The following is a 24,837-nucleotide window of genomic DNA, read 5'->3' on the forward strand; positions in this document are numbered from 1 at the left end:
ACCCTTTTTCAGGACTGGAAAGATGCCAGTAAAGGAAAGTGGGGGATGATAATGAGGACAAGCTAGAAGGTGATAGGTGAAGTCAGGTCGGTGAACTCATGGTCTACTTTCCTCTTTTATCAGATTCCTTCTTCTCCAGACCTTTGCTTTTTCCACCCATCACCTCCCAGCTTCTTACTTTATCCCCCCTCCCTAATGAACTTGTCTTCACCAAACACTTCCAGCATGTGCTCCTTCCCCTCCCCCCACCTCTTTATTCTGACACATTACCTCTTCCTTTCCAGTCATGAAGAAGGATCACAGCCTGAAATGTCGAACGTTTATTCATTTCCATAGATGCTGCCTGATCTACTGAGTTCCTCCAGCATTTTTTGTGTGTTGTTCTGGATTTCCAGCATCTGCAGAATCTTGTGTTTATCAAATCGAAAAGTGCAGATGATGACTTCCACAGAACAAGTCACACTAGCCTTATCTGTAAATGTAATCAATACACTAGATGTATTTACCTGATAAGTTATTTAACTTTGGTGAAATCTGCGGATTACCGATGATGCAAATAGGCACTGATACTGTTAAAATATGTAATGATTTAATTGTGATGCATCCTGTTTATTTAAAACTCATTAGAAGTACAGCCTGTCCAATGGCTAATTGCTGTTAACTGAACCATCTTACAAAGTGGTGGTTGCAGGGGACAACAGTTATATTTCAAATGCCCAACTGTGCTCATAATATTCATTACATTATCACCTCTCAAAACTTTTAGAGGTCTCTGGTGCGAGGCTGGATTGGAATAATCTTCTCACTTTGGTTTGTTGAAAACATCTGGAAACTGTTTCTTCTGGTACTCGATCGGTGATTGCAGTGCTAAAATAAAATTCAACATATTATGGAAGGACTTTGATACTTTAAGACTTAAAATTGGTCGGCATCAGTACAAAAATAACTATTTGATTCCCTTAATTCCATTCATATTAGAATTTCTAACATCTTTACAGTGATAAATAATCCGATATCCCTGGTTGTGAGTTACTTTTTGCTTTTTTTGCATGGAAAAAAGATCAGTATTCTTATTAGAACACACAGCAATAGAACACAGGAACTGGCCCTTCGACCCACAATATTGTGCCGGACCAATTAAATTATTAATTAAATGGCTAACTAAACTAATCTCTTTGCCTGCACATAGTCTATATCCTTTCATTTTCCTCACATTCATATACCTAACTAAGTATCTCTTAAAAGCCCCTAAATACTTCTGCCTGTTCCTACACCCCAGGCAGTGCATTCCAGGCACCCACCACTTGCTGTGTTAAAAAAAACACAGATGTCCCTCACATCTCCTTTGAAATTACCCCTTCTCACCTTACATGGATGTCTCTGGTATTAGACATTTCAACCCTGAGAAAAAGTTTACATTTGTCTACCGATCTATGCCTCTCATAATCACATAACCTCAGTCAAATCTCACCTGACCCTTCATCGCAACAGAGAAAACAACCCAAGTTTGTCCAGCCTCTCATCATAGCATATGCACTCTAATCCAGACAGCATTCTGGTAAGTATGATCTGTCCCTTCTCCAATGCCTGAACATTCTTCCTATAATGGAGCACCCAGAACTGTCTGCAATACTCCAGACTGGCCTAAACAGAGTTTTATAAAGCTGCAACATACCTTCCTGACGTTTGAACTCAGTGGCTCAACTAATAAAGGCAAGCATGCCATATGCCTTCTTAACTACCCTATCAACCTGTGTAGCCACTTTCAGAAAGTTATGAACATGGACTCCAAGTTCCCTCTGCTCATCCACACTGTTAAGGTCTTGCCTTTAACAGTATACTGACTTGTTACATTTGACCTTCCAAGGTGCAAGACTTCCCATTTGGCTGGGTTCATCTCCATCTGCCATTTCTCCACCCATATCTACAACTGATCTGTACCTCACTGTATTCTTTGCCAGTCTTCTACGCTACCCACAACACCACCAATCTTCGTATCATCTGTAAACTTAATAACCCACCCATCTACATTTTCATCCGTATCATTTATCGACATCACAAATAGCAGAGGTCTCATTACAGATCCCTGCAGAACACCGCTAATCACATACCTCCTGCTAGAATAAGTCCCTTCGACCACTACTCCATGTTTTCTATGAGCAAGCCAGTTCTGAATCCAAGCAGCCAATTCACCATGGATCCCATGTATCTTAATCTTCCAGAGGAGCCTCCCATGAAGGACCTCGTCAAGCACCCTCAGTTCTACTTTCATCAATCACCCTCATAACTTCATCAAAAAACTCAATCAAGTTAATAAGACTTGCCCCACAGAAAACCATGCTGGCTCTCCCTAATTAGGCCATGGTTTTCCAAATGCTTGTAAATCCTATTCCTAAGAACTCTCTCCAGTAACTTTGCCACCACTGACGTGAGGCTCTCTGTTCTATAGTTTCCAGGATTATTCCTGATTCCTTTCTTGAAAAATGAGACATTAGCTACTTGCCAGTCAGCCAGGACCTCGCCAATGGCTAGAGAGGATGAGATGGTATTGGTCAAGACCCCAGAAATCTGTTATATTGCCTCTCTCAATAACTTGGAGCATATCCCATCAGATCCTGTGGGATCTATCCACCTTAATGCTCTTTAAGAGACCCTACACTACCTCCTCCTTTACCTCAAAATGGCATCACATATTGAGATGCTGGCACTGATCTTTACCATGCCCTTCTTCTTGGTAAATACTGATGTAAAGTACTCATTACAGGTCTCACCAATATCCTTCACATCCAAGTTCCCCTCTTTATCCTTGAGTGGTACTACCATCTCCCTAGTTAACCTTTTGCTCTTGAGGTATTTACAGAATATCTTGGAATTCTCCTTAATCGTATTTGTGAAGGACTTTTCATGGCCTCTGCTGGCTTTTCTAACTCCTTTCTTTTCTGGCTTCTTCATAATCCTCAAGGGCTCTAATTGATTCTAGCTTCTTAAGCTTTACATATTTCTTGACTAACTTCAGCACCTCCCCTCCCAGGGATCTCTTGTCTTGCTGTCCTTGTTCTTTTTTCTGACTCTAACATACCTGTCTTGTACTCTGAGCAGTTGGTCTTTAAATACTTTCCACATGTCGAATGTGGACTTGTCCATAAACATCTGTTCCCAATGAACTCTCCCTAGTTCCCTTCTAATGCTTCTGTAACATACCCTGCTCCAATTTAGTACTCTCCCAGAAGGTCCATACTTATCCTTATCTATAGCTATCTTAACACTTAAGGAGTTGTGGTCACTGTTCCATAACTGCTCACCCACTGAAAGGTCTGTCACCTGACCAGGCTCATTACGCAACACCAGGTCCAGTATAGCACCTCCTCTTGTTGGACTATCTACATATTGATTCGAGAAACACTTCTGGATGCACCTAACAAATTCTGCCCCCATCTAAGCCTCTTGCATTAAAAGGGTCCCAGTTTATACGAGGAAAGTTGAAGTTCCCCCATGACGAAAATCCTGTTGTTTTTACACCTTTCCTTACTCTGCCTGTATATCTGTTCCTCAATGGCTGTTGGAGCACCAGTAGTACAATTCCATCAGAGTGATTGCACACTTCCTATTTTTGAGTTCCACCCATATTGACTCACTGGATGAGCCCTCCATTATGTCCCCTCCGCATGCAGCTGTGATGTTGTCCCTGATTTGTAGTGCAACCTCCACCTCTCTTACCTCCCTTTCTATCTTCCCTAAAAGATTAAAATCCTGGGTTATTAAGCACCCATTCCTGTCTCCCTTTCAACCAAGTCTCTGTGATGGCCACAACAACATTCCAATATAACACTCATATACAAAAACTCTAAAGTGCTCTTTGTGGACATCATTTTTTCAACGTACTATTGTAGCGATAATTATTGATTTAATCACTCAGGAACTTGGTTCAAGTTTTGAAATAAACCTTCCATAAATTTTCATTCTTAATCTTGTCAAAGACAGTTTGTGCAGCTTGAGGACCAAACATTTAAATGGAAAACCTGGATTTTCCTTGTATTCTGTTGAGTTTTGACTACACAGTTTGCATGTTGATATTTTTTGCCGCGATTGCCTTGAAGCAACCTTGATGTCACTGGCGGGTGGTGGGGTGGGAAATACTCAGGCAAGTCACAGCCCATAGAGTGCCCATCTCTGGTATTGGGAATGTGTGACCTGACCTGTCTTTCTTAATCTTGGACCAAACCAGAGTAACAAGGGTTGTGATGTTTGTGGTTTTATAAAGTTCTAGTGCAATGTCTGGCCCTCACCAAACCATAGAAAATAAAATTCATCCTGCAGTTTCAAAGAAGAATGAGATTGATTGTAGGTTGCAATTAGGATGACACCACCAATTCATTGCTACTATTCTTGCTGTACCATTCTTCTAATGCATTCAAAACTGTCAAATAAGTCTCGTAAATGCTGTTTGTAAAAGTTGCATAAAGACTGAGATCTTTAATTGCAAGCACAAACACGAGGAAATCTGCAGATGCTGGAATTTCAAGCAACACAAATAAAAATTGCTGGTGAATGCAGCAGGCCAGGCAGCATCTACAGGAAGAGGTACAGTCGATGTTTCGGGCTGAGACCCTTCGTCAGGACTAACTGAAAGAAGAGATAGCTTTATCAGATCCTATTAATGTGTTCTTGTAGCTACTGGCATTTGACACAGCTGGTGTGATGTGTTAAGGTGGGCTAGAGAGACCAGTATAGGCTGATGAAGAATAATACACTTTGGAGGAATGTTCTTCGGGAGTGTGAAGACATAAGGGATAGCTCCATGTATTCCTGAAGGAGATTTCTAGGAAAGTCTGTGGAAGGACGTGAGTGTAATAAATGACTGCCTTATCTTCAGGGAAATGCTCTTCCCCACTCTGTAATTTTCTGTCAGCTGAAAGAAAAGAAGGCAAGGTTTTCTCTTGAAGATGGAGTTTGATCTCCTAATATAGCTCTAACCATATTTTTGCTCAATGACAATTCAATGCAAACTCTTCACCTTTCCATTAGACAGTTTGTATTCTCTGGCCTTCTTACTGCTTTTAAGTTCAGATTCAACTCTTTCTCAGAATTTCTTTATGCAGGAGGTGTAAGTAATGTTAAATGAATATATTCTTGTACTTTATAGCAAGCTGGGGCTTGGATTGCAAATGGTCTTTGGGAAAACCGTTAAGACAGTTTGGGTCCTTAGTGTTATCTGCGTTTTCATTCTTGCCCATTTGTTGGATTCCGCTTCACTTAGCAGCTCGTCCTGTTTAACTTTCAAACTTACATTATCACTACAGCTTGAATTTACCATGGCCTTAGCTTTTTAAATCTTTGATGCACCTCAAATACTGAATTGCTTGACTAATTTTCATCCCCTTATTTCATGTCAGTATCAATTCTATCATTTTCCAACTTCCTATTTTGTATTTAAGTACTTTATAGACATGAGGTAGTGAGACTAAGAAAGTGAAGAGAAGAGATTGAATGAGAAAATAAGTATATTGGAGAATAAAACTGTATGGATAAATAGAAAAGTGTGTCTCAGTGAGTGATCATGACCATAGAAATAGGAGCTGAAATTAGTAAGTGATTGAAACTTAATAAGAATTCTAATTCTCAGAAGTTTAAGACTTCTGAGTGTCAGTCCTCCTTCTTCAGTCTTTTTAATCAGTTATGCTATTTTCCTTTATTGCTTGTTATTTGATGAACTATTTGTAAAGAGCTAGGCCTTGCTGGAACTGTTGTGCTGCTCGTAACCTCTAACTGCATCATGCCTGATCACGCCTGGACTGGATGGAGAGGTCCGAGTATCCTATTCTCAGCAGTAAGACCTGAAAGATGCAATGATTGTTGTACTGGTGAATTCTCACCCCCAAAATACCTCTGACACTTAACAGGGATTACAGATAGAGTCACAGAGTTAGAAAGCAAGAAACCAGGCCCTTCAGCTTGTACTGACCATCAAGTATCCTTTTATACTAATATTAAACATAGTCAATTTTATTCTCCCCTCTATCCCTTCAACATGCTTTAGATTGTAGCTCTAACATTTATACTGGGGCAACTCATAGTTGCCAATTAACCTACCAACCTGCAGAAACCTATATCATCATTGAGAATGTGTGGACTCTACACTGAGATCTGATTTTTACCTGGATTGCTGAAGCAGCAGCTCTACTAGCAGTACAATCGTTTCGCTGAATGTTAAAGACATTCAAGAAAGAAATCTTTTAAATAAATACTAAGTGTTTAAATACTGCACATTAAAAAACAGCTAAAATTACAAAGACACACACAAACAGGGCAGCACAGTAGCATGCTGGTTAGCGTAACACTATTTTAATGTCAGCGATTAGGGTTCAATTTCCACCGCTCTCTGTAAGGGGTTTGTACATTCACCCCCATGACTACACAAGTTTCCTCTAGGTGCTCTGGTTTCCTCCAAAATTCCTAAAATGGTCAGATTAGGGTTAATAAGTTGTGGCCTTACTATGTTGGTGCCTGAAGCATGCAAAATTTTCAGGCTGCCCTCAGCACATATTCAGACTGTGTTGGTCATTGACACAAATGACACATTTCATTGTACGTTTCGATACTTTGATGTACATGAGACAAATAAAGCTAATCTTTAAGATATAATTAGCATAAAGTAAAACACAAGTTAAAAACAATTGCCTTCTTCTTACCAATCTTGCCAGTAATAACACGATCTCATTGAAATCCAAAAGTGGTCACAGATTTTGAGAGAATTTAAACCAGGCACAGAATCTATGAAGCAGTTCTTTAGTGTTAATACATGGGAATTTTGGTTAGATTGAACTCGACCCTGGATTCCATGTGAATCATGTGCCACACAAGACCAACTAAAGCATTTATGTAAAGAAAAATAGAGGCTTAGTTTTTTGTGAGAGTTTGGATCCGAAGAAACTTAATTAAATTCACTCAAATAAATACCAAGTCAGACAAAGAATAAGGAGAACACAAGGTCTGCATACCAGTCAGCAAGTTCTTTTGAAGGTCAAGCGCTTTGTTGATATCACAAACCCATGCTTCATAGATTTCTTTGTTTGGTGCCTGTAAGATCAACCGCTCAGAGGTTCCAGTGGATGTCAGAGCAAATTTATAGAATTCATTGTTCACATTATTGTCAATGTTCAGGTTATTCATCTGAAATGGATAAGAGAAGAGAATTGCTAAAGAGGTATAAAAGTGATGATCATAGAATTTTACTGTGCAGAAGGAAGCACATTTTGTTTGTATCAACATTTTGAAACAACCGCCCAATGATTCCACTTATGTAATCTTTATAACAGTGTAATTTTCTCGCTTTGAAGGATTTGGCCAAATTTCCCTTTGGAAAGTTTTGATTGAATCTTTTTCCAGCTCCCATTCAGGGAACTTTTTCCAAATCTTTTCCATGGATATTTTTGTTCTCATCTTACCTCTGGATTGTCGATTTTTTATGTACCTTGTGGAACCAAACCACATCTACAGGTGGTAGTATATTTCACCAGAGTGATAATACTGCGTCATTTGAACCTCGAGGAATTACCTGAATAGCCCACATGTTACGATATGCACCTGACCACGCCAGCTTCCGGGGTTTAGGTGCTCTGACTCCGGAATGTGGATAGCTGGCACGGCCTCCTTAAAGACTCAGGCCTGCCCTGCTAATAGGCATTCATGTTTTGGTGCCAGGATTTTAATACAGCTGTGCACCACTTAACGTCCATTTGGACAATGTCCGATTGCATATACGTCCGTAGTCCCAATCAGAGAACGTGACGTAGCGGACGTAACCAATCTCCTGTATCGTGCGTCTCTTGAGTGTAGTAGCATTATCCCTCTGTTTAATTTTCTTTCGAAAATATTACCGTAAAGCGCATCATGGCTTCCAAGTGCAGCAAAACCACTCCTAGTGATAGCAGCAGCAAGAGGCAAAGGAAAAGTATTGATTTGGAAGTGAAACAAAAGGTTATTAAACAATATGATGGTGGAAAACCAATGAATGCAATTGCTTAGGATTTAGGCATGTCGCACTCGACAATCACGACGATCCTGAAAAACAAAGAAAAAGTTCTCGAAGCTGTTAAAGGATCGGCTTCACTGAAAACTACAAGGCTCACAAAAATGCAAGTGGGACCTATATCGGATATGGAGAAATTGCTAATGATAGTCAATACCGGTACACTACAGTACTCCATATAGGTTTGCTAAGTATATAGTATGGTGTTCACACAACGTCCAAATCACATAACATCTGATTTCACAGAACGTATCGTGGACGTTGAGTGACGCATACCTGTATTTAAAAAGCACTGGAACTGAGGTTTGGTGCCTCAATCAGCAGCTCTACTTTGGAGCCTCACCTAGTGTCGAGTTTAGAACCCTATCCTCGTTTCAGTCTCGTATCGTGCCTCGATTCTGGACTTGGATACTTCAGCACTTTGATCCTCACCATCAAGGTCAAGGATTACACCTACAGCTTGCTACCACCCAAACTGGACCCCCTACAATTTGCCTACCAACACAACCAATCGACAGATGACGCAATAGTCACTGCTCTACATACTGTCCTTACACATCTGGAGAAGGATGCTTATGTGAGAATGTTGTTCTTGGACTACAGTTCAGCATTCAACACCATAGTTCCATCCAGGCTCGACAAGAAGCTCAGAGACCTCAGCCTTCACCCTGCCTTGTGCAGCCGGATCCTGGACTTCCTGTCAGATCGCCAGCAGGTTGTAAGAGTGGGCTCCCTCACCTCCAACCCTCTGACCCTCAATACAAGAGCCCGTCAGGGCTGTGTACCGTGTCCCCTCCTTTACTCCCTGTATCGCCATCCACAGCTCCAATCTGCTAATTAAATTTGCCAAAGACACTACATTGATTGGACTTATCTCAAACAATAATGAGGTGGCCTACAGGGAAGAAGTCATCTCTCTGACACAGTGGTGTCAAGAAAACAACCTGTCCCTCAAAATTGCAAAATCAAAGGAGCTGGTTGTGGATTACGGGAGGAATGGAGACAGGCTATCCCCTATTGACATCAATGGATCTGCGGTTGAGAAGGTAAACAGCTTTAAGTTCATCAGCATCCACATCACCGAGGACCTTATGTGGTCTGTACAAACCAGCTGTGTGGTGAAAAAGCCACAACAGCGCCTCTTTCACCTCAGACGGTTGAGGGAGTTTGGTATGGGCTCCCAAATCCTAAGAAATTTCTACAGGGGCACAATTGAGAGCATCCTGACTGGCTTCATCACTGCCTGGTATGGGAACTGTACCTCCCTCAATCGCATGACTCTTCAGAGAGTGGTGTGGACAGCCCAGCGCATCTGTAGTTGTGAACTTCCCATGATTCAAGACACTTACTAGGACAGGTGTATAAAAAGGGCCCGTAGGATCACTGGGGACCCAAGTCATCCCAACCACAATCTATTTCAGCTGCTACCATCCGGGAAGTGGTACCGCAGCATAAAAGCCAGGACCAACAGGCTCTGGGACAGCTTCTTCCACCAGGCCATCAGACTGATGAACTCACGCTGATTTGAGTGTACTCTGTATTACATTGACTGTTTATTATTTATTATAAATTACTGTGATTGCACATGGCACATTTAGATGGAGAGGTAACATAAAAATTTTTACTCTTCATTTCTGTGAAGGATGTAAGAAATAAAGTCAATTCAATTCAACTCCCTGCCTAAGTCTCTCATCACACAATGAGAGAGGACATTTCTAGTATTATATAGGCTACACAATCTCATGCATTGATTTGCTGAGAAATTTGATCATGTAGCACGAAGTGTTGTGCATCACATGATCCAGTGTTTTAAACAAAGACTAAAACATGAACTGTGGGATTTACTGTTAGATTGCATTGCCTGTAGTTTTTCTTCTGGGATCTAATAGAGGACTCTCATAGAGTGCGGAGAGGCTAAGTGCCTGGATGCTACTTAGGGGGACCATTGACATGAATGGCCTGTGCAATCTATCAGCCCCTCCCATGGAGATTACATCTATGTGTATTAGAGGCAGCTTCCTAACACTGGGAACCTGAAATTTGGATTTGGGCTGTTAATTGGATGAATCATTGCACGATTCACCGGTTAGGGATTGGAGGAGCGATCTTCAGTCAGGTGAGGGGAAGTTGGTATGGGTTCTGCTTACCCTACACCATTTCCCATCCCATCCCCTTTTGGTCTCTCCTCTTCAAGTCATTTGGCACCACCTTTTTCCTCCACATGCTCACCTTGATGGAGGCACTGCTTGATGTGAGACATGCAGTATCCATTGAGGTCCAAAAAGCTTACTGTGCTATTAGTTCTTTCATGTGCCTCTCGTTGTATTTCTGGAATTAAGTACTTTAATGTTAGCTGAGTTGGCTGGTCACAACTAGAATACCTTTGGAATACTACAATTGCTCTTTGTAGCTCAAGGCCAGATAGTATTAGAAAAGCCATGCAATTTGATAAGGTTAGGCTTTACTGCAGTGAAATCCGCAAATCGGCCCGAAACGTCGACCGATCTTTTCCACGGATGCTGCCCGACCTGCTGAGTTCCTCCAGCGTGTTGTGAGTGTTGCTTTGACCCCAGCGTCTGCAGATTATTTTGTGCTTTTATTTATTGTATTTAGTATTATAAAATAGTTCAATTATATAAATAATACACTGCTAAATTAGGAAATGTACCAAAATTGGGAGAATAGTCCTACAGACCAGTCAAACAAGATTCTGTTATAGTCCATGTGTCAAACTTTTTTTACCACCATCACTGGGTATTTCCTGTCCCACTGACTTTGTGGCCAAGTTTGCAGATGATATGAAGTTAGATGGAGGGGCAAGTAGTATTGAAGAAGCAGGGAGTCTGCAGAAGACTTAGACAGATTAGGAGAATGGACAAAGAAGTGGTAGATGGAATATAGTGTACGGAAGTGTATGGTCATGCACTTTGGTAGAAGGAGTAAAGGTGTAAACTGTTTTCTAAATGGGGAGAAATTCCAAAAATCAGAGGTGCAAAGGGTCTTTGGAGTCCTCGTGCAGGATTCCCTAAAGGTTGACTTGCAGTTTGAGTTGGTGGGAAGGAAGGCAAATGTTGTGTTAGCATTCATTTTGAGAGGACTAGAATATAAAAGCAAAGATGTCATGCTGCATCCTTATAAGGCATTGGTCAGACTGCACCTGGTGTATTGTGAACTGTTTTGGGGCTCCTGTCTAAGGGGGAATGTGCTAGCATTAGCGAGTATCCAAAGGAGGTTCACGGGCGTGATTCTGGAATGAAAAGGTTAACGTATTAGGAGTAACACACACAAAATGCCAGAGGAACTCCGCAGGCCAGGCAGCATCTTTGGAAAAGTGTATAGTCGATATTTCGATCTGAGACATCGACTGTACTCTTTTCCATAGATGCTGCCTGGCCTGCTGAGCTCCTCCGGCATTTTGTGTGTGTTTCTTGGATTTCCATTATCTGCAGATTTTCTCTTGTTTGTAACATATTAGGAGTGTTTAGATTAGATTAGATTAGATTCAACTTTATTGTCATTGTGCCGAGTACAGATGTAAAGTCAATGAAATACAGTTAGCATCTAACCAGAAGTGCAAAGAATAGTGTTATTTACAAAATAACTGCAAATAAAAAGTAAATGCTACAGCACACAAATATAAAAGTACTGAGACAGTACAATATGGGTGCAATACTGCTTAGCGCTATGATGTGAGGTTCAGCAGGGCCACAGCCTCAGGGAAGAAGCTCTTCCTGTGCCAGCTGGTGCAGAAGCGGAGTCTCCTGTAGCGCCTACCTGATGGGAGGGCAGTAAAAAGTCCATGGTTAGGGTGAGATGCATCCTTGATAATGCTTTTCGCCCTGCCCAGGCAGCGTTTATGGTAGATGTTCTCAATGGTAGGCAATCGAGTGCTGGGCAGTGTTCACCACATGCTGGAGTGCTTTGCAGTCCGATATGGAACAATTGCCATACCACACTGAGATGCAGTTGGTGAGTATGCTCTCAATGGTACAGCATCGATGGCTCTGGACCTGTATTTGTTGTAGTTTAGAAAAATAAGGAGATATCTCTTTGAAACCTATCAAATATTGAAAGGCCCAGATAGAGTGTATGTGGGAAGGACGTTTCCTATAGTGGGGGAGTCAATGAACAGATGGCACAGATTTAGAATATAGGGATGGCCGTTTAGAACAGGGTTGAGGAAGACCTTTCTTCACCAGAGAGTAGTGAATCTGTGGAATTCATTGCCACAGACAGCTGTGGAGGCCAAGTTATTGGGTATATTTACACCAGAGGTTGATAAATTCTTGATTAATCAGGGCATCAAAAGTTTCAGGGAGAAGGCAGGAGAATGGGGTTGAGGGAGATAATAAATCACCCACGATGGGGTGAATGGCCTGATTCTGCTCCTGTTGGCTTTATAATGGTATAAAACATCATTTAATTTAGCTCTGGTTATATGAAAGAAAGCTGAGAATTCTACTACGATGAGAGTGCCACACTGTCCCACTGTTACATGAATATAGAATAGTCCCCTAGCATCATACGATGGACTTTGGCCTCAAATCTACCTTGCACTTTAATATCTACCTGCACTGCACTTTCTCAATAACTGTAACACTCCATTCTGATTCTGTTATTGTTTTCCCTTGTTCTTCAATGCACTGTTGTAATGAAATGATCTTTATGGTTGGCATGCAAAACAAATCTTTTCACAGTACGGTACATGTGACAATAATAGATCAATTTACCAATGATCTTGCCTTTAACTCTGCCTGTTTTAGATGGAGACAAAAGGCAATGAATCATGTCACAGTGAGGGGTAGGCTTGCATCAGAGAGTTGTGGAGGCTGGCTTCTCTATTTCTTATACTGTAGGTCCATAATTCCATCAGCAGCTGCACCTTTTCAAATTCCTTCAGTAAGCACCATCTTAGAGACTTCACTCAGGAGATGTTGGTCAGAAATGTCACTGAGCATCTAAACTGGGTCCTGGAATGTTATCCCTCCATTGCAAGTACACAAACAATTCCAGGAATTGAGTGAGTTCTGTATCAGGTAAAGCACGTTCCCATCCACTGCCAGCAGACTCAGTCTCCTTACCCTGGGCTGCTCGTTTCTACCAGATCCCCAAGATCCACAAACCTCACTGTCCAGGTAGGCCCATTGCCTCTGCCTGCTCCTGCCCCGCAGAACTCATCTCCACATACCTCGACTGCATTCTAGCCCCCTTGGTTCAATCGCTTCTCACCTACATCTGCAACATTTCACTTGTTTTTGATCTTTCAACAACTTCCAATTCACTGGCGCTGATTGCCTCATTTTCACCATGGATGTCCAGTTCCTATACACTTCATCAAGAAGGCCTCAAAACTCTCCACTTCTTTTTTAGGAAAAGACCCAACCAGTTCCCCTCTACCACCACCCTTATCTGTCTGGCAGAACTGGGCCTCACCCTCAACAATTCCTCCTTTGGCTCCTCCCACTTTTCCCAAACTCATAACCCCAACTATGCCTGCCTTTTCACTGACTACATAGAACAGTTCATGTTCCAGGCCTTGCCCGGTAATGCTCCCCAACTCTTCTTCCACTACATTGACGACTACATTGACGACTGCATTGGTACTGCACCCATGCTGAACTCATCAATTTCATCAACTTTGCCTCTAATTTCCACCCTGCCCTTAAATTCACTTGGTCCATTTCTGACGCCCCTCTCCCCTGTCTCGATCTCTCTGTCTCCATCTCTGGCGACAAAGTATCTACTGACATATTTTTTAAACCTACCGATTCCCATGGCTATCTTGACTATACAAGCACTGTGCCAAAGTGTTGGGCACATATATGTAGTTAGGGTCTCTAAGACTTTTGCACAGTACTTTAGAAATTTTTTTTACTGCACCATACTGCTGCCGCAAAACAAAAACAAATTTCATGAAATGTGTGAGTGATGATAAACCTGATTGTGATCTGTGTCCATATTGTAGACTGAGAGTGGGAAGGGGACAGGGGGAGAGGAATGGGGAGGGTTGGAGAACCACCAGAAGGATATTCTGTAATGACTAATAAGCCAATTGTTTGGAACCAAATGACTTTGACTGGTGTCTCAGGGCTGGGTGTGTCTGCACCTACGCCGCTACCCACCCCTGGCACTCCTCTGCCACCTGTCCAACACCACTGCTGCGGCACTCCATCCTCACCATTCCCAACATTCTTTGCTTCTGCCAGATTTACAAACTCACCCTCTGCTCCACGTTGACAAATACAGTACTGTGCAAAAGTCTTAGGCACCCTGGTTATACGTATATGTCCTTCCAGGTGAGGCCAGACTTCACCTGCAGATCTGTTGGGGTCATCTTTTGTATCTGGTGCTCCCGATGTGGCCTCATCTACATTGGTGAGATTCAATGTAAATTGGGGAACTGTTTTCTTGAGCACCTCCACTCAATCCGCCAAATGTGAAATTTCCCAGTGGCCAACCATTTCAATTCCTATCCCTGTTCCCGTTCTGACATGTCGGTCCATGCCCTCCTCTTTTGCCCTCAGGTTGGAGGAGCACCACCTCATATTCCACCTAGCTGGCCTCCAAATTGATGGCATAATCATCGATTTCTCCAATCTCTGGTAATTTCTCACCCTACCCTTTCCTTCTTCTTTTATTCCCCACTCTGGACTCATACCTCTTCTCACCTGCTTCTGGTGCCCCTCCTTCTTCCCTTTCTCCTAACAGATTCCTTCTTCTCCAGCCCTTTGCCTTTCCCACCCATTTATCACCTTCTAGCTATCCTCCTTCCCCGCCACACATTTTTATTCCCCTTTCTTTCCAGTCCTGATGAAGGGTTTCAGCCCAAAATATCGACTATTCATTATTCATTTATGAGTGACTGTTCATTCATCAATTTCCATAAATAATGCCTGACCTGCCGAGTTCCTCCAGCATTTTGTGTGTGTTGCTCTGGATTTCCGGCATCTGCAGAATCTCTCATGTTTAGGGTTTATCACTTACCTTGGTAGCCTTGATTTCTGTGTCTTTTGTTTAATTAGGAAATGGTTATTATTATTATTGGTTTATTACTGTCACATTTACCAAGATACAGTGAAAATCTTCTGCCTGTGTGCCATCCAGATAGAAAATTCCATAGTGTTTGAGTAAAGCAGCAAGCACTACAGTAATGTAAATGGGGAGATCAATTAATGAATCAATTAAACAGTTGCACTAGCCTGATATTTAACAAAACCTTTGGAAGATATATATCACAGTATAAAATGAAATATGGTATTATTGTCCAGACTTCCACAAACGTAGCTGCTATTTGAGTTAGATAAGGGAGCACAATGAGCACAGTGTGACTAAGTAATGATTGAAATTACACAACCTTTTGATCATCCTGTTCAGAAGCAAAATTTGTTATCTTATCCTGATTTCTTTGCTTTTTGAGCTAATTGTGAAGAACTGACCAAGTCTTTCTTTATTCCTTCATATATTTACCTTAATGCTCTTCTTAAACTGATATCTCGGCGTAGAGGAATCCCTGTCCAGAAGTTCACTGAAGATTAGAACCTGCTCAAAGAGAAAGACTCGCCGTTCCTTACTTCGGGACAGAACTCCAGAATCTTGTTCTGTCACAAGAAATGTATCTTGTTGTAGCAACTGGCCTTGTGCTGTGAGTTTGCCCTGAAGATAACAAGTAATTCAGAGAGGATTCAACAATGCCTGCCAAATTACTAATTTCTAAAGGATTATTCTTCTTCCTTTCTTTTACTGGAGTTTATATCCTTGGCTTTATTCACTAGTAGAAACATAGCAAACAGTTGTATGATGTAAAGCTTGCAGTAGCATAAATGGCAGTGTGACGGCAATCAGTAATTGTTCCTATTCTTGCACAATGCCATATAAATGATAGTTAATTTAAAAAACAGTGAACTGAATCGATGAGATTATTTCAGACAATTTGAAGTCTAGAAAAGTGAAAGTAAATACAGGTATCAAGGAGCTGATGTCCAATTTGCTCTTCCTGAGCTGCACCCCATTGAAACTCTCTGATAGACCAGGCACTGAAATCCACATGAAGGTGTGAAGTTATAATTTCTCATTTGTTGTACACTAAATATAACAGACAAATGTAGATCTAGTATAAATTAATTTTAATCCTTTTTTAAGTACTAATCTCTGGCAAGCAACCACTTTGGTACTGAAAATCTGATGTTACATTCTTTTAGAATTTAATCATTGAGAAATTTGATTCTTTTACCTCCTGCTTTTATTTCCTTTAATCCCATTTTGCCTTGCCCTTGGTTTGCTTTCTGTCCATGAACTTACAATGATTTAATATTTTTTGATTTGCAATCTGTGCCCTATTGAGGATTTTTCAATATAATTGGTTGGAGTTATTTGGTGACATTACCTGCTCAACCTGTTGAAGGTTTCCAGAAGAGGAAACAGGGAAACTAAAGTGTCCAATCATTTAGGCTGATTGAGGATTCCACCATTTATATCTCAGGCAGTAATGATTTACCTTTTTCTCCTTTGACTGCCTAGTGAGTTATTTTTGTCTCAGCTCCTTAGAGCTACTTGCAGTTAATGGTACATTGAAGTTAAGAATTGGCATGAGTTTGCCTCCATCAGAGATGGATTGACGATAACTCTATAATACTCAACTCTACATGTAACTTTTCTTAAAATGAACCTGGACATACCAGGCTGTTTCTAGGCTTTAATGGAATTTAAGCTTTTGGCTTAACAGGTCTCCGGTAGTTTTACTTCTGCATTATAGCCAGAGAATTAATACTTAAAGCTAGAGTCACCCAGTAAGTTTTCTGTTGCATGCTGCTTTTTCAATTCCATCATCCTTAAAAACACACATTGTTTTATCTCAAGTATTAAAAGATAATATGAGTAATGATACTGAACTTGTATCAGTATATTACAAACATTGATATATCTTATTTGCAGTAAATAATTCTGTTATTGAAAGCAAATAAATCCTTACATTAAACCCACTAAGTCTTCCCAAATTCATCATATCATTGCAGCGTTTTGGCACCAGGAACATCACATCAACAGCTTTCTGTCAAAAATATGTAAAAGAAACAAAGAGTATTAATACAGGAATTACTGTCAAGGCAAGATGTAATACAACAATATTATGAATCAGAGGATATTAAGTATATTAATATAGTATATTAAGTATATTTGTATATTAAATATGATCATTTGCTTAAAAAAAATAGAAATTCCTGAAAATATTCATCATATCAAGCAGTGTCTGAGGAGAAAGGGTTAATGCTCAGGTCAATGACTTTTCAGCATTGCAAGCTGCTTGCTGCAAATCTACTTAATTTTAATCTACTTTTGGTCAGTCAGTCTACTCACTGGTTCCACTGCATCCTGGATTACTAATTCACATAAAATAATAATGCTTTCAACTCTTATTATGTTTAGATTTTCAGAAGTGAGCTGCATAGATTTTTATTGGGTACTTTTATTAAAGGTTAGAAATTAATTCTCGCTGCAAACCTTGAGTTAATTGGTTAGGGGAGCCCATCTAGTTTATCTCTGTGTCATTTGTGTTGGAATTTCATGTGTGAACCTCAAGCAATGATGAGAGCGTTTAAAATGGGTATCAAAATTTAGTTTTTGGAGTCATAAGGCATAGAAGTTGACCCTTCAGCCAACCATTTCAAGCACCAATTTACACTAATCCCATTAATCCTCACTATGTTCCTGTCATCTTTCCCTAGATTCTTCCATAGACACTCACTCAGAGAGCATGAAACTATGTGTCATTGTAATGTGTGATGAAGCCAAAGCACACCCGGGAGACTCAGCATCACAGGGATAATGTGAAAACCCTACTCTGACAACAGCAGAGGTTAGGATTAAGCTTGTATCATTGGAGCTGAGGCAGCAACTCTACAAGCTGTGATATTCTCTCCCATCTAGTTATGATAAGGGGAAGTAATTTTAAGATTCTCACGTAGAACATGAAAGGGTCCTGTGCTGATTCAAGTCATGCTACTTAAAAAGGATGTGTGTACTTCCTTAACCACTTTTGTAAGTCATTACACAGCTTAAGGAGCATTGAGCGAGAAGGGGAGGTCGACATGGGAGTGCACTTACTGCTTCTCTGATTCAGACCTAGTCTTTTTCATGGAAGAGAGCTCCTGCATATTTGGAGGTTCAGAAAGACATACAAGCAGAGATGAGGTGATAGTGAATGAAGGCTAATGGGAATCATGTTCATGAACTTCAGAAATCTCTTCCTGGTGCAGAAAGAAGTTTCATGTCTACACACATGGTCATGGTAAGTGAAAATAGCAACAAACCCTATTTACCAACAATGGCACAGTTACCATTATTCCAAAAACCACATACACCTCAGCTTTCATCCACTTCCAGTTATTCCAGTGGTTCCCAACCTTTTTCATGCCATGGACCAATACCAATAAGCAAGAGTCTCTGGACCCCAGGTTGGGAACCATTAAGTTATTTTATCACTGCCCGACTTCAAATGCACCCACTCTATTACACAATTTCTTCTTTGAAGAGAAAGCTGCAAGCTACTGTTGACAAAAGAAGCACCCTCAATATGTTGTTGAATAGAATATCCTTTAGGTAATCAGCTCATTAATACATACATTTTGGTGAGTTATAGATTGGACATCTTTGAAGGTGACAGCATGCTAATTTCAGAACTATTTTACATAGAATATAGAACACTAGAGCACAGTTCAGGCTCTTCAGCTCACAATGTTGTATTGACTTTTAAACCTACTCTAAGATTAATCTAACCTTCTCTCCTACGTTGCCCTCTATTATTCTATCATCCATTGTGCCTATCTGTGCCGGCTGGTGGTGTAGTGGCATCAGAATCTGGCCGGCTCCTTGCATGCTTCCCATCCATCTGGGTTGAATGTCGAGCTAGCAACTCAGCCTCATAAAAAACAGTGGAAACGGCAAAAGTGTCGCCCGATGCGCCACAAGGTGCGAAAAGGACAGCAACAACATTGTACCTATCTAAGAGTTTCTTAAATGCTGTAATGTAACCCCTGGCAGGGCATTCCATGCACCCACCACTCTCTGCATAAACAGCCTACATCTAACATCATTATGACCTTAACATTATGCCCCTTCATGTTAACCATTTACTCCCTAAGAAAAAAAGTCTCGGGCTATCCTGTCCTGGTTGAAGATTCTATACCATGGAATATTGAGTTGACAGTCCTGCCGTTAGCCATGTTTCCGTGATAGCATCAGTATCATGTTTCCCTATGCCAATCAATGCTTTATTCATCTGGCTAATTAGTCAGACTCCTTGCATTAAAATAAACATATAACTATCAGGCCAATGTTTGGCTCTGCCTGTTGGTCTGACTTTAGTTTCCTTTCGATATCTCACTGCACCAAACCATCAACAGTATTTCTATAATCTGTCCCATTATCTTGCCAAATTAGTTTAAACCAGGCGTTTCCAACATTTTTTATGCCATGGACCCCTACTATTAACCAAGTGATCCATGGACTCCAGGTTGGGAACCCCTGGGTTAAACATTTCCCAACAGCACTAATAAAGCTTCCTGCATTGATAGAGGTAACATCTTCTCTAGAGGTTGTCCCGGTGATTCAGAATCTTACAACAATGTTACAGTTTTAATATTATTACTACCAGTAATATAAATGTTTATCAAACGAGGAAAACAGGTTTTACCGCAATTTCAGAACAGTCAAACCCAGCTTTTTCACTGTATTTATAGAAGTCCTGCAAAAAGGCAATTTTCTATTATTAGTAAATATCTAGCATGATTTATCAATATTTTTGGTAGACAAATATAATAGATCAGCTTCACACATGAATCATCTATGTAGAAATATATCCTATCAGTGAATATTTAATTTTCTTGTGTTTTGTCGTTCATAGCCACCTTTTTATTTATCTTTCTATCCTCTCACTGAAAACAATGTAAAATTGCATGCTTCATACATGCTGAAGATTTACAAGGCATTGGTCAGACCACATGTGGAATACTATGAGCGATTTTTGACTCCTTATTTAAGAAAAGATTTGCAAGCTGTGGAGAAGGTCCAGAGGAAGTTCACAAGAATGATCCCAGCAGCATACAGTATGTGGTGGCTCTCGACCAATACTTAGTGGATTTTTCCATTAGCAGGACTGTCTGGTATCCAAGGGCACAGCTCAAAATAAAGGAGAACTGAGGTGAGATGCAATTTCTTGAGCCAGAGAGTGGTGAATCTGTGGAATTTGTTATCACAGAGGATTATGGAGTCTAAATCATTTTGGGTGTACTTAAGGCAGAAACTGATAGGTTCTTTATTGGTGAGAGGGTTTAGGATTACAGGGGAAGGAAGGAAAATGGGGTCAAAATATCAGCCATGATTGAACGGGGGAGCAGATTCGATAGGCCATTTGGATCAATTCTGCTCCTCTATCTTAATGACTCCGAGTAAAATAATTTTCTTGGCAAAACATAAAAATGAATGCTTAGTTAATTCCACATTCAATTTACGCAGTACAAGTAGGTTGAGTACAGCTATGATTCAGGTACAGTTTCTTCCCTTCTGCCATCAGATTTCTAAACGGTCCACAAACCCATGGACGCTACCTCATTATTCCTTTATTTCACTATTTACTTAGTGATTTATAGTAACTTCATGTTTTTGCATGCCCCTGCTGCTGCAAAGCAACACATTTCTCATTATAAAGGACAGCGATAATAAACCTGATTCTAATTTGATCTGAGAAGTTTGCAGGCTGTCATATTATTAAAGACACAGATAAAGGCTTCCATGAACTTTGTCTCAAATAGCTATTAGGTAGCTTGTTAATATAATCAGAGAACCTGTTCAATGTTAAAGGAATCCTTTTTGAAATTTTAATTCTTACTTTAATTGAATGGTGCGAAGAGGTCCAGTGGCAGAGTGGCCAATTTTGTCTCAATGTTTCTAAGTAGGTTATCAGTTGTCAAGCCCTTACCTTGAGCAATAGCTGGTACTTAGTTATTCTCTGTACAGGTTTGATGAGATAGTCACTCAGACTAAATTTATCATTCAAATCCAGTTTTATGTCCTGAAATGAAAAGCAAAAATTATACATTTTAAAGATATATCAATTTTACTCAACTACTTCTGTGCTGGGTTATGAGCTGATGATCTCTTTGGAAACTCACCTGGCAGAAGGCAATGGCAAACCACTGCTGTAACTTGCCTCGTATGTGGTTCCCCACTACGTCAGAGAGGCATGGAGGGAAATTGTCCGCTAACCGGAGAAACCTTTTTTACTGCTGCCGCTGCCAGAAAGGAACTTGTACATTCTCCCCGTGACCGCATGTGTTTTCTCCGCATGCTTCCACAGTCCAAAGACGTACTGGATGGTGGGTTAATTGGTCTTTGTAATTTGTCCCATGATTAGGCTAGAGTTAAATTGGGGATTGCTGGGCGGCGTGGCTCGAAGGGCTGGGAGGGCCTACTCCATGCTATATCTCAATAAATAAAAAATATATGGTTTGCACTCATGTGTTGTGAAATTGAACATCTCTGCAAAGCAGAATATTCACATTATTCTCCAAGTAGCATAGCTGCTTTTGAATATCATTGAATTTGCTAGATAATTAATGTACTGTTAACCATTGGTCCCTAATTAGTGCTTTTATCTCTTTATCATTGAAAAAGACAACAAATTGCTCACCTCAAAGTAGGCATCATTTTCAACCAAAAGGTACTCAGATTTCGGCTTGTTTTGGCAGTACACCACGTACATGCCTAAACGCCTTTCCTTCAAAAATAAAATACAGTGGTTGTAACTTGATACAGAATAACATCTGCAAAATTCAGCAACATAAATCTTGTGTATGGCATCTTATAGATGCTGAAGTTTCCAAGGATGCACTTTGATGCAAATAGAAGTTTTAGCATGAATCGCGCAAGTCTCCACACTGAAAGTGGTTCAGGCACAAATGCCAATAGAAGGACAGATCATGAAGCTTGTACTTGTATGTCTAACTTGACACAACTTCTACTAAATTCCATCTCAGCAATTCAGCTATTGTAGCTGTTAATCTAGAAATAGACATAGATACAAAGTAAGAAAGGGTCCCCCCCAGTGCTATTTAAGAGGGTCATGTTGCTTCCAGGTTAATTGCTTACTGATTCTTCTGAGTATCATTTCAATGCAGCTTGCGTTTTGTCCTTCCACAAAATTTTAGGAGTTTGGAAAGTCTACAAAGTTCAAGGTTGGCAGAAACAAATTTCTCCTAGATATGGAGCATTAGTATCAGAATCAAATTTATTATCATTGATTTATATGATCTGAAATTTGATGTTTAGCAACAGCAAAGGCATAAAATTACTACAAGTTTCAAAATAAGTAAATAAATAGTTTTGAAAAAGGCAGTGTTCATGCACTTTTGGATTGCTCAGAAATTTGTAGGCAGAGGAGAAGAAGTACTTTGAATGTGGCTCTTCAGGCTCCAGTACGACCTACCTGATGGTAATAATGAGAAGAGGGCATGATGTCCCGGGTGCTGGATGTCCTGAGTGATGGATGTCACCTTCATTAAGCACCACCTCCTGAACATGTTCTCATTGGCGGGGTGTGTGTTATGCCTGTTCTGGAGCTCTCTGAGTATATAATCTCAAATCAAATCAAGTTTTATTATCATTCAAACTATACATGGACACAGTCAATGTATAGTTCCTCTGGGGCCAAAGTGCATAACATTCAGAATAGTGAGAGAGAAGAAAAAAGCACATGTATAGTCCAAGTCCCTGAGTGACATGCAGATTGATGGTACAGCTCCCGGCAGTGCAGCCTGTCATTCCACCGATCGAACACTGGAGTGCAGTACAGACAGGAGCGGCCAGCTCCCAACTGAGCACGGACTCTATGCCACACCACCCCCAGTGTCTTCTCACCTGGACTTCAGCAGCAGGCAAGCCTGTGGCTTGATGTCTAGTCTTCACTACAACTGAGGCCATGCTGCTGCCTCGTTGCCTGTTTTTCTACCAAACAGGCCTGTGGCATCTGACATTATCGAAGTCCAACAGGGACTTGTGATCAGAAGAGAAACGTCCAAAACGGTCACTCACAGTTACACTGCACGCTGTTTTCATGCACCAGCTCCAACATCTTCGAGTAGCATGCAGCAGCAGGTCACCTCCTCTGAACCTTCTCCAGCCCGTCTGCTGGCTTCTTCTCTGACCCGAGCACTGGCTTCTCTTTCTCTGATCTAAGTGTCGGCTTCTCCTTCTCTGTTCCAAGTGTCGGCTTCTCCTTCTCTGATCCAAGTGTCGGCTTCTCCTTCTCTGATCCAAGTGTCGGCTTCTCCTTCTCTGAATCGGCCGTCAGCTCTTCAATGCCCCGGCTGGCTGCACCAAACAACGAGCAGCTCACTGATGCGGTAGTCCTGCTGTACCTCTTGTTCTTGGGGTCCAGTGTAGACTTACGATCATAAAAAACAAGTTTTAAAAAGAAAATTGCACCTTTGGTTGGCCCTCAAGAGGCTGCTGTGTTCGGACGCATCGCCATCTTACTGGGAGTTTTCATAATTTCTTGTAATTCTGTGCATTGGAGCTTGCGTGTCAGGCTGTGATGTGAACAGTCAGAATGCTCCCCACTATGCACCTTTTGCAATCTGTAAGAGTCTTTAATGACATACCAAATCTCCTCAAATTCCCAACACTAGTGTGTAGAACCACACACATGTCTTTGTGATTACATCACTGTGCTGCTTCTAGGATAGATACTCAAGATATTGACTCCCAGGAACTTGAAACGGCTATGCTTTCCATCACTGACCCTTCAGTGAGGACTTGTGCGTGTTCTCTCAACCTCCCCTTCCTGAATTCCACAATCAGCCTATAAGCAGACAGATTTCAAGGTGTATTATTTATATATTCTTTGATCATAGATGTGTTTTGAATCTTTGAATTCGTTGGTCTTGCTGGTGTTGAGTGTGAGGTTGTTATCGCGACACCTCTCAGCCATCCAATTTTTCCTACTCCTGTACACTTCCAATTCACCATCTGAAATTTTACCAACAAAACTGGTGTCAAATGTGAGTAACACCCGTCTCCAGGGCCAACACATTCATGCAGTCAGGAAGAGGGGACACCAGTGGCTTTGCTTCATTAGGACCCAGGAGATTTGCTGTGTCACCAAAGACTCTTGCAAGTTTCTACAGATGTACAGCAGGGAACATTCTGACTGGTTGCAACAAAACGTGGTATGAAGCCAGCAATGCACAGGATCGAAAGAGACTGCGAAGGGTGATAGACTCTTCCAGCTTCATCTTAGAAACAACCCTCCCCACCATCGAGGATATCATCAAGAGTGGTGCCTCAAAACGGTGGCATCCACCATTAAAGACCCTCCCCATCTGGGGCACACCCTCTTTGCATTACTACTTTCAGCGAGGAGGTATGAAAGCCCACACAATGTTTTAAGAACCGCTTCTCCCCCTCCTCCATCATATTTCTGAATGATCCATGAACACTACCTCATTATTCACCTTTTGCATTATTTATTTATTTTGTAAGTTATAGTAATTTTTATATCTTGCACTGTACTGCTGCCACAAAACAACTAATTTCATGATCTATGTCGGCATTAGTAAGCGGGATTCTGATTCTGATTTTGTGCTTAACCATGCAGCCATGAGTGTAGAGAGAGTAGAGCAATGGGCTAAGTATACATCCCTGAGGTGCACCTTACTGACTGTCAACAAGGAGGAGATGGTATTGATAATCTACACAGACAATGATCTTTTGATAGGGAGCTGAGGATCCAGTTGCAGAGGGAGGTACAGAGGCCCAAA

The 24,837-nt window shown here is 41.0% G+C and overlaps 1 protein-coding gene across 1 annotated transcript in view; it reads right to left on the minus strand.

Moving 5' to 3' along the window:
• Nucleotides 1-802: 802 nt before the first annotated feature.
• LOC140198766 (rho guanine nucleotide exchange factor 25-like) overlaps nucleotides 803-24,837 on the minus strand; it is a 38,965-nt gene continuing 14,930 nt past the window's right edge. The window contains exons 5-11 of the mRNA XM_072259776.1: nucleotides 21,711-21,797; nucleotides 21,000-21,092; nucleotides 19,716-19,766; nucleotides 16,998-17,075; nucleotides 15,497-15,682; nucleotides 6,999-7,170; nucleotides 803-867 (exon numbers count right to left, since the gene is read on the minus strand). Coding sequence (XP_072115877.1) covers nucleotides 803-867; nucleotides 6,999-7,170; nucleotides 15,497-15,682; nucleotides 16,998-17,075; nucleotides 19,716-19,766; nucleotides 21,000-21,092; nucleotides 21,711-21,797 — 732 coding nt within the window. The remainder of the gene's footprint in view (nucleotides 868-6,998; nucleotides 7,171-15,496; nucleotides 15,683-16,997; nucleotides 17,076-19,715; nucleotides 19,767-20,999; nucleotides 21,093-21,710; nucleotides 21,798-24,837) is intronic.

The sequence above is a fragment of the Mobula birostris genome, chromosome 6 (genome assembly GCF_030028105.1).
Source record: "Mobula birostris isolate sMobBir1 chromosome 6, sMobBir1.hap1, whole genome shotgun sequence".
Taxonomy (NCBI): Eukaryota; Metazoa; Chordata; class Chondrichthyes; order Myliobatiformes; family Myliobatidae; genus Mobula; species Mobula birostris.